General features: G+C 43.9%; 1 protein-coding gene across 1 annotated transcript in view; it reads left to right on the top strand.

Annotated features, from left to right (window-relative positions):
• PPFIBP1 (PPFIA binding protein 1) overlaps window positions 1-14,575 on the top strand; it is a 102,671-nt gene that overhangs the window by 79,595 nt on the left and 8,501 nt on the right. The window contains 13 exon segments of the mRNA XM_039570581.1: window positions 363-424; window positions 1,156-1,240; window positions 2,358-2,512; window positions 3,437-3,567; window positions 4,887-4,940; window positions 5,560-5,620; window positions 6,681-6,710; window positions 8,463-8,634; window positions 10,010-10,042; window positions 12,280-12,321; window positions 12,324-12,420; window positions 12,692-12,820; window positions 13,389-13,539. Of these exon segments, the coding sequence (XP_039426515.1) occupies window positions 363-424; window positions 1,156-1,240; window positions 2,358-2,512; window positions 3,437-3,567; window positions 4,887-4,940; window positions 5,560-5,620; window positions 6,681-6,710; window positions 8,463-8,634; window positions 10,010-10,042; window positions 12,280-12,321; window positions 12,324-12,420; window positions 12,692-12,820; window positions 13,389-13,539 (1,202 nt within the window).

Genomic DNA, 14,575 nt, shown 5'->3' with positions numbered 1-14,575 from the left:
TTTTATGTTGAACTTCTTGTTTTGCAGATATTTGGTTATTTGAAAGATGGAGATAGTGGAAGTCAAGCAGTAGTTTTACTCTCGAGTTTTCCATTCTTCTAAGGCTTGGAGAGGGGTGGGGGGAGGAAGGAAATTTCCTGAATTTCATCATTTCCTTGATAAAAATGTCAGAGAAGAGGTTTTGAAGAAAAATAGCTTTCCTCTTTGTGTTTGCATCTAAAATAGAATTCAAGTGGGTTATGTTTTATGTGTAAACTTGTAAATCTACTTTCAGATATTACTGAGTTGCTTCTAGGTATTTTATTTTTCTTATTTCCTTACACTTACTTAAATTGACTTGGAGAACTGTATTGTGTTTTTAGATATAGAGGTACAGAAAATGAAGAAGGCGGTAGAATCTCTAATGGCAGCAAATGAAGAGAAGGTAGCAAAGTCATTATTTTTTTCAGTAATCATTCATCAGATTGATTTAAATCTCTAAGGAAACCTTCATGTGTGAGCTTTTCACAATTCAGTTAAAAATCAGACTTGTAAGAATCAATGATTTTCTGCAGTCAGAAAAATCAGGTCTGTACAAATCAATGATTTTCTGCAGTCAGAAGCACTGCAGTGCCTTTAAGGGGCTATGAGCATTTATGAGCTCTGTGCATGTGCACAGGATCTGTACAGAGTCCTTACACTGTTGTTTTGTTGAATTCAGTGTGATTAATTTTGCACTGTGTTCTGCAAATGCAAAGAGCTCCATACAAGTGCCAAATCACAGGCTGCATTTCCAAAAGAGCTTTTCTGTGAAGTATGAATTATTTTCATACATGGTTGTGTTCTTTGATATGCATGTGCATTTTGTAGGATGTTTTCTTTTGATCGCCAAAGCCCTAAATCCTTTTGTACATGGCAAATTTATTATGCTCTGCCTTTGACTTAACAGGGGAGCTGAAATCCACTTTCAAGGCTGGGACAGTTCTGGTGGTTAATCAGATGATAGTTTTTGCTAAATACAATTTTTGGCATTTCAAAGCCTCTCAGCATTCTGAGTCCTGTCCCATCCACACTTCCCATTTCTTTTAGTCTCACAGCCAGTTAAACTAAAGGATCTAGTATTTGTGCTTCTTATTTCGGGGGAGGAAGCACAGTCACAACTTCCTTTTATTTTAGGATCGGAAGATAGAAGAGCTTCGGCAATCTCTGAATAGGTACAAGAAAGTCCAAGACATGGTGATACTGGCTCAAGGTAAAAAAGGTATTGTACAACCAAAAAAAAAATGAAGCTCTTCTGTCATTGAAACTCCAGGTGTGTTGTGGTGCTGAGCTTAACTGTGTGGCTGAAGCAGAAGCTGTATCTGTGCCACAACATGTAATGGCCCATTCCATGTATTCTAAGACTGGTGGAGGTTTCCAGACCCCTTCAGAGAGGGAAGATTGTCAATAGCCCAACTAGAGGGAAGAAGCAAAATATGTATTTCCGTGGTGTCGGGTTCTCACCGCGCTGAGTGTTGAAGGGAGAGCAATTTTTAAATGGGTATTGCCTTTTCTTGCAGTGCTGTGCCTTCAAGAACAAGAGGGTGTTAGAACAGACCTTGATTCTCTGGGAACTGTGCTCCATGGCCACTTCCTGGAGCATGGACAGAGATTTCAGGCAGTGAAAAATGGCCAAGAGAGGTTTTTTCTGTGAACAGACTTTGGTTTGTGTTTGCCTCAGGCCTTTGGCAATGAGCACTGGATTTCTGGTCACCTTTTCAAAAGTACTGTCTTTCACAACCAGTCCAAGCCTTTTGGTAGCACTGAGGCAGTTCAGGAGCATCCAGGGTGGAAGGAGCAGAGGATACCAGCGGTGGTGTGGGCTTCAGCAGTACCTAAATGAGACACACTGAGTTTGTGGCAGGCTGCAGACCTGATGTGGTCACTTCTAGGCTGGTGATAGACTCCTGAGCAGTGAGCTGCATTTTTCCTCAGGGTACCTTGAAGATACCACAGAGACATCTTAAATTTCAGGCAGACTTGACCATCTGGTCTTTTCCTTAGTGAATAAGGGAAACAAAGTATTTAGAATGAAATTCCAGAACAGACAGGAAAGAAGTACTCCAGTTTATTCAGCTTGTTGAAACTGATGCCACTAAATGCCCTGAGGGTGGTTGCTGGGCTTTTTGGCCTCCTTCGGTTCCAACCCTGCTGTGTTGTGGTGGTTGAATTGGGAAGTGACACTTGGCCATGACTCCCTTTCTCCTACTGTAGTCTGTCCTAAAAGCCCCCAGCAATCAAATCCTTCCATTTTTGGCCCATAACTGAGCACACTGGCTGCACCTTGTGTGGGAGCAAGGGTTGTAAAACCAACAAGGTTCCATGTTCTCTCCCTTCAGGCAAGGAAAGTGAAAGTGAAGACTTGAATTCAGGGTCTGTTTCCATGGGTTTATTGGACACACCAAGTCTGACTGACCCAGAGAAAAGCCCATCCCCAACCCCGGTAACAGCATCTCCAATCCACGATGAGTTCAACGTGAATATTCACGAAGAGGTACCTTTTTTTCTTCTTTTTATTTAATGCCATTGTTCCTTGAAAACACTGCTTGGGCTGGATTCATATTGCAGATGACAAAACTCAAGCTCCTGAAAAGATTTTTTGCTGGGTTGCACAGTTTTTTGTAATGTCTCATATCCTTTTGGAGAAAGTAGTTTTCTTGTGAAAGCTGCTGAGGAATTCAATTAAACTTCTTTTTCTTAATGCTCAAATGGAATCAAAAGACAGCAAATAGCTGTGTTCATCATGAGAACAGATCTAAATGACTTTCTATTAGACATAGAAATTATTTTTCTTATCAAACATAGCTGCTTTAGGAGCTACATTTAATTTGTCACAAACTTGAAGTAAATATGTTGGAACTTATTAAATGCATCTTGTCATATTTAAAAGGATGCAATCATGATTGCATCTATTCAAATAAATGATAAGTAGGTTGTAGTCCAGTCTCTGATTTTTGCAATCAGATTTTCCAGTAATAAAATTATAGACCTCTTCTCTAAGCTCCCAGTCAAGGCAGGGTCTTGACTTACTTAAACAGCATGAACATGCTATGAAGAAAATGAAATTAAATTAAATGTTTAGCAGCTTTTTGGTCTTCTCTGGGTGTCTGAGGACAGGATTAAACCTGAAAAGTGAGCTACCCTTCATGGTGTCTGTGGTAGAGACAGATTTAGCAGGCAGCCTTGGGAGACTTGTGAGATTTTTGTCTATGCTATAGCTTAACTGTGCAATGATTCATGTTTTATCTGCAGTGCCATCTTTCAAGGAGTAAATCATTCTATTACAACAGGGAAAAAAGCACTTTTGAAACCTTATTTCAGATCCTTCTTTTCAGGGTTTATCTGTTACTCTTTTTTCATTTATGATTGCTTCATTTCAGCTCAGAAGATTGTAACACATATTCTTCATTCTTTTCAGAATTCCTTACAGATCCACACCAGCATTTTACAGATTTCAATCCCTTCCCTTTCATCAGCTTCCAAGAGCTCAGAAACTGTTGCAGAGAGACTGAAAATACACCCTAGGCCAGAGCCTGCCAGTGAAATGGGGTATTATGGTTTCCATGTATTTTTCAATTGTAAATCAAATCTTCTGTGATGTTTAAGGAGGGCAATAATTTGTCAGTCACTGAATTATCAAGTCATTAGCCAGGTAAACAAGGCCAGAAGTCCCTTGGCTAGCTGCAGCAAACTAAGCTAATGTTCCTCAAGTGCATTGATTAAATCCTGCGTAAGCAAGGGCCGGTTTGGTTGCTGTTGTAGCAGCGCTCATGGTCTGTACCAGCTGCTTCACAAGGAATGAACAGAAGGAGAGGGAAGCTGATCTAATGCAATGAAAGCCACAGAATCATTATTTTGGCCTAGGTTTGCATCATCGAGGCCTGGCTGGGCTGGCATTGGCTGTGCCAGCCCTGGTGATTTGCACTCAGACATTTTTCACAGCTGCTAAAGATGGTTGTAAGGCACTGCCAGAACTAAAGGGCTTCCAGCTCTAACCTGAGGAGGGTGGGAAACTCAAGGGATATGTGGCTGCACCCTGGGGCTGTGGCTGAGCTGTGGCACCCAGGGGTGTCCCCGTGCTGGGAACCAGTGGCAGCTCCTTGGTGAGGAGTAGCTGTCACCTTCCACCACCATTTCTAATCCTGCACCCTCCTTGTCCTGGGAGGAAACCCAATCCCTGCAGACCTGCACTGGCACTGCAGGGAGTACAGAAAAGCACCCCAGAATCACAGCTAAACAAAGGCTGTGCTTGGGTTTTTTTCTTCTGGGTCCAAATCCCTGGCTTTATCTTAAGGAGTACCAAATACTAAGAATCCAGAGGCAAGGAAATGTTGTTGACTTAAAACAATCATCAATCTCAAATGTGAAACATCAGTGCAAGCACAATTTGATGTGTGATTTTTCCAGTTCCAATTGAGGAAAGCATCCTATCCAGAAGCCCAGGTTTGCTGGGTTTGTGTTGTACATGTTCCTCCTGCAGCTCAAGCCATCACCAGCAGGGATTTCACCTGTGTCTCCTCTTGGAAAAAACCAAAGCAAGCACTGAACTGCAGCAAAGTGCCCTGTGCATTGGTGGTGACAGGGAAATGGTGACCTCCACTCCTTGTGCTGCTGCAGATCCTGCTGGAATCTCTGCATTTATTTAAGCTGAATAGTTCAGTATTGTCATCATCTTACAGTGAGAGTTGGCTTTCCTGGGGCTCTTGAGCTCACCTTTGTCCTTTATCTTTTACAAGACATGCTGCCATAGAGGGGAAAATTTGCCATGTGTTAGTACCATAAGAGCTGAAGTGAAAACAGAATTAAAGCAGGCTGAGATCATAGGATTTCTGTCTCAGCCTTTTTTCATAATTTTTTTGTTTTTACAGCGAAGGAAGATCAACAGGTTCTTCCCCTGAAACTCATCTGTGTGATAGTCCAGTGTAAGTGTCATGATCAAAACTGTTCAGGGGAGATATTGAAATGTGATGGTCAATTTGAAACCCCCCAAGGCACTCCCCATATTTTACATACACATGGAAATAGGTCAGTTAATTCTAGCCAAGATGGTTTTTGCTGATGGTTGGTTTCTGCTCCTGTCCCATGCTTTCATGATTATTATTTTCATATTAATGCTTATCTGGGCACAGGGTACTTCCTGTTGCATTGTGAAGCATCTCTAATTTGGTGGTAGTCAATATACTTTGAAATTTGTAGTTTTCCGTAGTGCATGCTTGATTTGCTTTTTTCTTGTGACAGTGGGGGGAAGATGATCAGCTGACTACAATGAGAAAATAATTTTCGTTTCTGCCACATATCCATATTCCCTAAAGCAGCAGTTATTACAGTGTGGAAGTTCTTACAGTGTCTCATTAAATTGGATGGGCTCTGATGACTGCATTTACTGCACTGATTACTGCATCTTAATTCCAAATATCACTGGGTTTAGTACATCTCATTATGTATTATAATGCTTTCTGTAAAGCTGATTCCTGTGAGTGTCTTTATCTTAGCAAGTTTAATTCTAATAACTGAGCTTGGTTTTTATGTTGTTTTTTTCAGAACTTCCTCGCTGCAGAAGTCCTGCAGTCTGAGCAGTTTGAGGAAAGAGGCATCTGAAATGGTAGGTTTGGTCTCTTCTTCCCATCTCCTTGCAGATAGGGGTGACATCTCTGTTGTGACCCTGTGGCTGTTGTGTTGCCTTCTGAGAAATTCAGAGTCAAAGCAGGGCTCCTTGTGGCATGTGTTGGCAGTGGTCACACACATGTGACATCTTCCACATTTTATTAAAGGAGAAAATCTGTCCTTGAAAACAGAGGTGCTTTTTTTGTCCTCTTTGTATGAAGCTTTTACCTGAGACTCTCTTGCTGTGTTTTTCCTCAGATAATGAGGTGAGATTTTTTTACTGGATATGCTTTTCTGATTTAAGACAAGAAAAAGATAACTCCCACCACCACTTCCTACCTGTGTTTAAGGTGAATAATTTTGGGAGGCCATGTAATTAATGCACTATAAAATACAGTCTGGGCTGACTATATTTTGGATAGTCAGGAACAAAATACTGAGCTGTTGGATGTCTGGGGATAGCTTCAGTGTAGGTTTCTGTGGAAGTAACCAAAAGCAGCTAATCTCTAGTGATGCCATCAAATCAGGGCAATTTGTGGGCTCTTTTGTGACAGCCTGAACTCCTCGAAACTCCTGAATCCCCGATACCTCCTCTGCCTTACAGGGGGAGGCTGACAGGACTGAAAATGTCCCCAGAATCTGATAAGAGCTGGAGTTCATGGGGTGGGGGTCTTTGGTTTTTTGTTTGTTTGGACAGACAAGGAGTAGAGGCTGTGGGTGTTTTATCTACTTGGCTTCTACCCTGTCTGGTTCCAGCTTAGGGTCCCCTCAGGCAGCTCTGCCCGTGAGTGCCTTAACGTTCTGTGCGTCACTAATCATGTGCACAGCTAACCCTTCACAAAGTGAACCAAAGCAACCCTATTTCCATGTCAGCTCACTGACCTCAAAGCAAGCAAGGATTAATCTATGTGAAGTACAGCTCTGAAGAGATTTATTTTGGGGGAAGGAAGCAGTCAGGGAAGGGTATTTGAGTCAGAACTTAACTCAGGGTAACAATAATGAATTGAACCCTGGCTATAAACCATGACTTTTTAAACATCTTAATCTTTCCCAAACAGGACAGAGACTGTGCACAGAAGCCAGCAGAGGTAACGTGTGTGTGTGGTGATGTGTGTCCTTGGAGAAACATGGGCAGGTTTTGGAGGAGGAGGTGCTGGGAGGTGTGGAACTGCGCGCGGTTCCGGAGGGGGAATAGCAGTCCTGCAGGCAGGACGGTGAGGAGTCTCTGGTGGGTGTCCCCATCAGTGCCACTGCTCAGTGCTCAGCCTCCTCACACATGGATTATCTTCCAGTCTAATTGAGCATAAGGTCACCAGCTAAGATAATGTTTTTCCCCCACTAGATAATTAGCAAAGCTAACCATTAAGTATTTTACTGACTCTGTAATTATCTTTGATTAGTGTCTCTTTAAAAACCTTCGGGTTTCTCAGTTGTTGTCTGTGAGTAGCAAGTGTGTTTCTGAAAAGGCTGTCACTGCAGAACAGTCACCCTGTGGTACCTTAAGGCCACAGCTTGCAGTTCTTACCTCTAGGAACACCTGACAGAGGTGACAGACCTCAGTTACCACTCGTAGGATGAATGCTGTATTGATTCAGCAAAAGCCAAAGGATTATATTTGGGCTGTGAATGGTTTTACTTCCATCTTCTTTCAAAGCAACAGTGAAACAGCTGACAAGGTTAAAGTACTGCTTTAAATTGGCTAACTGGAGTGTCTGATATCTCTCTTGGCATTTATACTCCTTGCTTGGTATGTAATTTCCTCTTTGCTTTGGCAGTGGACACAGTCAATTAATCCATTAATTAAGAAATTGCAGAGCTGTGACGGACAGAAAGAGCTCTCTGACATTCAGCAGAGAACCAATGTACTGTGGGGCCTTGTCTCTCTGCTTTCCACTTACTGCCCCTACAGCTGCCAGTGGGGGAGACTGAGACCCTGGAAAGCTTTCCAGGACTGTATTTTTACCTTTTCCATACCTCTAAGTCAGCCTTACAGAAACTGAGGAGCATCTTAAAGAATAAAATTTACTCTTAGCAGGTAGTGATAGTAATCCTGGATCCTGAACATAGGTCAGGGTTTAATCCCAGCTGACAACAAAGGACTCACAGCTGGTCCCCTTTGCTGCTCCAGTGGGATGGGGAGGAGAATCAGCAAAAAAAAAGACAGAACTTGGGGGTTGAGATATGAACAGTTGAATAATTGAAACAAAGTAAAATCAGAATAACAATAATACAATAATAATAACAAAACTAATAGTAAAATGGAGAAGAAGACAGAGAGAAAACACAAAAAAGATGAGTAATGCACCACAGGATTATTGCTCATCCCCCACTGACCAATGCCCAGCCCATCCCCAAGCTACGATTGGCTCCCCTTCCCAGTAACCCCCCCAGTTTATACACTGGGCATGGTATCCTGTGGTGTGGAATATTCCTTTGGTAGCTCAGGTCAGCTGTCCTGGACATGCTCCATCCCAGCTTCCTGTGCACTTCCTCTCTGGCAGAGCATGGGAAAATGGGAAGTCCTTGACTCACAGCTCAGCAACAACCCAAACATCCCAGTGTTATCCGCATTATTCCCTACTAAATCCAAAACACAGCACTGCACCATTTCACCGTGCTCAGCAAAGAAAAAATTAACTCCATCCCAGCCCAAACCAGGACAACATGTTCAAATGAAGATCTTGTTTATGTTTTTCTTTATGGTTTTCACATTCTGTATTCTTGTAGTGACAGATGAGAAGGACTTCCCAGATCATCTGCCAGCAGTCACTTTGCAGTCTCTCTCGAAAGGCTTTCTGCAATTCCCTTACACTGACTCTTTATTTCCCTAATTCAAGCAGGTGAAACCTCCTCTGGAAGGCAATAATTTCGCAACCCTCCCTCCCAAGTCTCCGTCTCACGGTGCCACAGGCGACGAGGACAGTTTCGGCACCCGCAAAGCCAGATCTTCCTTTGGCCGAGGCTTTTTCAAGATCAAAAATAATAAGAGGACTGCCAGTGCCCCCAATCTGGGTAGGTACTGTGCCTCTGCATTCAGATTCTTTGTATTTTGAAGCATCTTCACAACAGCTGTAACAGCCCCAAGAAGCAGCAAGGCCAGCCTTAATCTCACCATGACTCGGTGGCACTTTTGTCAGTAGAATGTTTGGAAAAGATCAAACAGCAAGAAAAAAAAAAAAAAATCAGTGATGTAATGAAGTATTTGATGTGGTTCAGACCCTGCTGTGGTATCTCCCCTGGGACCTTGCAGGGGCTTGCTGCTGTATGAAATGCTGGCTGTCTGGCAGTAGTTCACACATGGGATTTGTGGGCTTTTTTTCCCCTGGCTCCATCCTCAGTTTATCTTTTTTCAGATACACAAAAATAGGGCAGCAGCACTCAGTCTTCCTCTTTATTTATATTTTTCACAAGCAGCCTTGCAAAAGAGATGGTGACAACAGGAACAGGATTGGCAAGTCATTCAAGCCCACATTTATTTTTTACCTGGGCGGGGGGTAATTAGGTATTGAAAATGTTCTGCTTAATGCAGAAGTCGCTGTTGCCACCAGCTGGAATCCTGCTTACATTTACTGCTCTGCTCTAGTAGTCTTTCCACTGATCCAGTTCAAGCATCCAGTGAGTCTGCATCAGATCTACTGCCAGTCATCTGAGGTTTTTGTTTTTCTCTTGCACGAGGTTTAGGAATTTAACTCTTTATTTCAGAAGCCTGAAGGGGGATAGCTTCTGCTTTGTTACTTAGTCCAAGACAGTTTTAAACTTTTGTTCAAAACAAGTAACATACCTACACATTGATGATACACTGCCCGTATTTGCCTGTGATATATAGCCTGGGCACTTCCTAGCTTACGTGGAATAGATGTACAGTCTGTTCTGAGGGTTAGACTCTTCGTTTTGGTTTATTTCATGTGTGCTTTTGTGTAATCCCCTGTTTTGTCCTGAAATTAACTTGTCTAACAAAGCGCAGTACTTGTGGCTTTCATAAAGGAGTGGAAGATGGGCCATCAAAATCAGGGTGCTGTGACTTTGAGTAAGTTATGATGTTACCCAGATTTCAGTGCTTCCACCTGCTGCTGGCCAGATATTTGCCACCTCACAGGAGCAGTGGGTCCTGGAGCAGGTGACCTCCTTGCACCAAAGCGACTGCGGTGCTGTTCTTCCCTCCCCACCACAGAGCTCTACTCCATTCCTTTGTTGTGAAAGGGCGTTTCCCAGTGATCCGAACCCTGTGTGAATTCAGCGTTTGCGTGGCGCTTGTGTCTCACATCCCTCCCTCCTTTTGTCCCCTACTTTGTTGCCGTGACTTTGGAATTGTGTTTGACCTTGTACCTCTGCGTGTTCTCTCCCGTTGTGCTGCGTGTGGGTTTGTGCCTTGTGTGGATATCTGAAGATCGCAGTCGAAGTGCCAGTGCACCTACTTTAGGTACAGTAATCCTGCATGTCTGCCCATGCCAGCCCTGTGCCCTGACTGCTGCTAACAGCTGGCTGTGGCCACACACTTCCCAAACCACAGCCAGGCACCAGAGCTCTGCAGCAGAACTTCTGCCCATCGCTAAAAGGAGTTTTCACGTAACATCTGCCCTCGCTAAAAGTCACCTGTGCTGTTCTGAGTAGCTGCTACTAATGAGAGAGATTGCGGGTCAATTTGCAGAGACCTTTGCTGTAACTTTGAGCACAAAGTTACCACAGACTGAGGTACCAGGTGAGAATTGGTGATGCTTAGTTACCTTTGTGCTGCCACCTGTCCTGCATCCGCTGGAAGAGTTTAAAGGGTGGTGACATAGGGAATGAGCTGTATTTCCCAGGCATTCATTTCAGGGAGTTCTGAGGGAAAGCATGTGTAATTCCTCTTCTAGATGTAGTTGTATTTATGATATAATAAAACAAATGAGAAATAATTGGGGCAGATGGGGAAGGAGCCAGTCACATAGTAAATAAAAACCAGTTTTGTGATGTGAGCATTCCCTGGGTGGTTCTGGCAAGGGCAGGTGAGCCGTGCCTTAGGAATCAGAGCTGTGTCAGTGGGGTGGTGGTACAGCCACCTAGGGTGACAAAGAGACCAAGTGCTCTGGGCCCTTTCTTTTTCCCACATGGCCCCCTAAATGTTTTCTGTTCTGCGGGATAGTGTCAGTGCATGAAAAGGAGCCAGCTATGAGGAGCAAACAGCGCAATTCCCACAAATCTCTGCTTCTAATGCACCCAACCTTGTCCTGGTGTTCTCTCTCTAGAATGCCATTTACATGTTTTTGGGTTTTTTCTAAGCTAGCACTTTACCTTCTACAAGTTAAGCAAAAACCACGAATGCCACAGCCTGGTTCGATGTTAGTGCTGTCTCTCTCACTGGCAGGATCCCCGTGCTCAATAGTGGCCAAACCAAAGTGCCAGGAAATGATCTTTTGTGTGACCTGGTTGCTTCACTGCAAGGTTTGACAAGGTGGAAGATGGGACATGTTCATAGGTGTTCTGGCTGAATCATCTAAAGGTTGCCCAGCAGAAGGACACACTGGCAAAGTTTACAGTTTCTTGCTGGTCATGGCACTTTTGTGGCCATCTCAGCATTAACTCTGTGGCTTGAGACCGCATGTCCCAGCAATATAAGCTCTGCCTTAGTGCTTTCTTTACTTTTCTCCTGGAAGTCTGAAAGTCCATTTCAAACACAAGTGATGGTCATTTAATTACAGAGCTATATTAAAAGATGCTGCAAGTGATTCCAGGCCTGACTGCCTTGCCACGGCTGCTTCAGCTGAACAAGCTCATGCTCTCCCTCTTCCCCAGCAAGCAACTGGCATAATCTCCACGTGGTAGTTTTATTCAGCTATCTGGCACTTGCTGGCACATCTCTGCTTATGTAGTTTAGTAGATACTGCAATTCTATTAGTTTTCTTTTTAAATGATCTTAAAATTGTTTTTTCCTTTAATAGTTTAGCTTTTGTGACAACTTCCCCTTTGGGGACAAGAACCCTCAGGTTCATTGTCATGGAAAACAGCTACAGATCAAGGATTTAATGCTTTTAGAGTGGGTGGTAACGTTGAGGGTCTCTGATCAGAGGTGTTTTGTTCATCACTCAGAAGATACTGTTCAGACAGAGCCTAAACTCCGTGCTGTTCCTCTGAGGAGGAACAAAATATTCCACAGTTTGCAGAAGTGAGCGGAAGAGGGCCCTCCTTCTGGGGCAGGAGTTTTGTTGCTGGAATTTCCTGGCCAGGGAATGAAATACTACAGGTTATTGGGAAGAGTATCTGCAGGGAAGTTATTTGTTTTTTCTGTGCTTTGGGGACTCCTGGTTTAGTTCCCTTCCACTGCACTGAATTGTTTCTGGGCACCCACGTGCCTTGGCTCTGTCTGGGGAAGCACTGTAGGAGCACTCCCTGAGGAGGAGTAAATTTGGGATTTAATTCACTGCTTGATTCACAAGGTGGATTTTCCCACCTTGGATGCAAGGCACTTAACCAGAGCAGAGCATTGCCTTGGAGCGTTACCAGCCAGGCCCATGAAGAAGGAACATGTGGCACTTCTCACGGATTTTCCCATCCCTCCTTGCCCCATTTTCTTGGCATGGTGGCTGTCAATAATTTTAGCAGGAGTTATTCCCAAGGTCAGGAGCACGTCTGTACAGTCCTGCACAGGAAGGTCTTGACAGAACTTACATTTTCTAACAGCTGAAACGGAGAAGGGATCTGCAGACCACTTGGATCTGGCTGGCTTGCCCCCCGCCCAAAAGAAGCAGATAGTCTGCAGATGGCACCACCTTCTCCAGATTCCAGGAAAAAGGCCAGGGGAATCAAGAAGTTGTTTGGAAGGTAAGTAAAAGATGAGAGATGACCATTCTCCAGAGCTGGGGCTTGGGTAAGGTTTGCTGGGAACACACCTTCCCTTTCTCCCCCGCCAGCGGTTGGCTCGATGGTTTAATATCCCAGGAGCAGGAGCCTGTGTGGTATTTGGGAGAGATAACACGAGGCTGGGGGCAGGTGGAAGAGGAGCTACAAGCCCTGGGAGAGATCTTGCCTGTGTTGCTTGCAGTGGCAGCAGCAACGTGCCTTTTCCTTAGCCAAATGTGCTTTCTTCCTGTAGGCTTAAAAGAAGTCAGTCCACCACCTTCAACCCAGACGACATGTCCGAGACGGAGTTCAAGAGAGGAGGGACGAGAGCGACTGCGGGGCCCCGGCTGGGCTGGTCACGGGACCTGGGGCAGTCCCACAAGTAAGACACGAGTGGGGCCCCTGTGGTGGTGCTTGGATCCCAATGGCTCCAGCCGAGGAGGAGGGCAGTGCCTAAATGGAACATCCCCTCTCCTGGCTAAGCAAAACCAGGCAGATCCAGGCCACTTCCTCCTGTGAGAGAGGGTCTCTGCAGGGTTGAGGTGGGCTGGGTGGTGGAGTCATGCTGCTGAGCTCTCGCCCTCGCAGGATGGGGCCATGAAGCAGCACGTGAGCCCTCATGTGGCAGCGACAGATACTCCTCCTGTGCCTTTCCTGCTGCACTTCCAGGGATTAAAGGAGAAAATGAAACATTATGGTCTCGGTCCAGAGCTGTAGCCACGCTAGGCAGCAGAGGTTCTTTTCAGTAGGATTAGTAGGCCGTGTTTATTGTGGCAGTGGCAACAGATCAGCAGCACCCAGAACTTCATCGTGCTTATGGTTCCCCCTCAGAGATTGTCCCAGCTCCCACAAGATGTGAATTAGGCTTAACTTTTGGCTTTCTTATTATTTATGAGAAAAGGAGATTGGAAGCACGGGATTTATCAGGGTTTTTTGGGTAAAATCTGCAGTGAGCTGGACATGCCATTCGCAAAGTGGACCAAGGAGCAGGTTTGCAACTGGCTCCAGGACCAAGGGCTTGGCTCTTACATCAATAATGGCAGGCACTGGATACTGTCTGGGCAAACACTTCTGCAGGCTTCTCAGCAGGATCTGGAAAAGGTGAGGAATACTGGAAACACTCCTTTCAAATAAAGGTACAAAAAAATCACTGTTTCTGTGCATGTAGATTAGGTCTGTAAAGTGCACCTGGCAAAAAAATGTAAACAAGATGAGTTTTCAAAATACTGTCACCTGCAGTGATGCCACATCTATTTCTTTTTAGGTGAAGTTTTGTAGAAATTTAATGCTCTGTAATGAAGCTAATAATTACAAATATGTGATTTAACTTCATTAAGCATGGACACATAAATTGACGATGGCACCTTCTAAAAATACGCATGTGAGAGTGCCTCATTATCATACGGGTTTGTAGCCCTGCTTCATTAGCACTCGTATGTGCCACAGTTGTTTTATGCCTGTGTGAGAAGGGTGTAAAAAGGTGCTGTTTCGGTCTGATTGTATTTTCTGTCCATTTTATACAAAGAGGAACGAGGATTTGTTACACACAGCTTGATCAGTCTGTCTTTAATTGTTGCAGAATTGTTTGTCTCTTTTTTTAAAATGGGAAACACAGAAGAAATCGATTCAATTTATACTTTTAATCCATAGTATTTGCTAAAGTTTGAATTTTCAGCTTTTAAAAAACCACTCTCCTCACCAAATAGTAAGCCTGTTTTCTCAATTGGGTAGTTACACTACAACTGGAATAAGAGGAGTGTATTATGAACATAATGGCTTGCAGTAGTGTTATCAGAGGTAACATTAACCAGCAGGCACTGGTGAAAGTGAAAATGGGATTAAAGAGATCCTGGAATGGCTGCACTTGCAACTAAACTGGGGAATAATGTTATGCATTTGGAAGCATTAATGAATTTCAGTAATTCCTGGGACATTCCTGTGCTCTTAATTAAATAATTATTTTAACTTTACCTGCCTAAGTGGGAGGGGTGGAATTAATGCCAGTAAGTATTTTTTTGAATGCTAACGTTTTTATTATGTTGTGGGCTTTTTTTAAACCTGGTATGAGAGTATTGTGGCCGACACTTCCATACAATTTGGAGTCCATCACTCCTTTAAATGAATCTACCACACTGTG

Source organism: Corvus cornix, chromosome 1A, assembly GCF_000738735.6.
Source record: "Corvus cornix cornix isolate S_Up_H32 chromosome 1A, ASM73873v5, whole genome shotgun sequence".
NCBI lineage: Eukaryota > Metazoa > Chordata > Aves > Passeriformes > Corvidae > Corvus > Corvus cornix.
The sequence above is the reverse complement of the archived record's forward strand: the minus strand, read 5'-3'. Positions and strand labels throughout refer to the sequence as shown.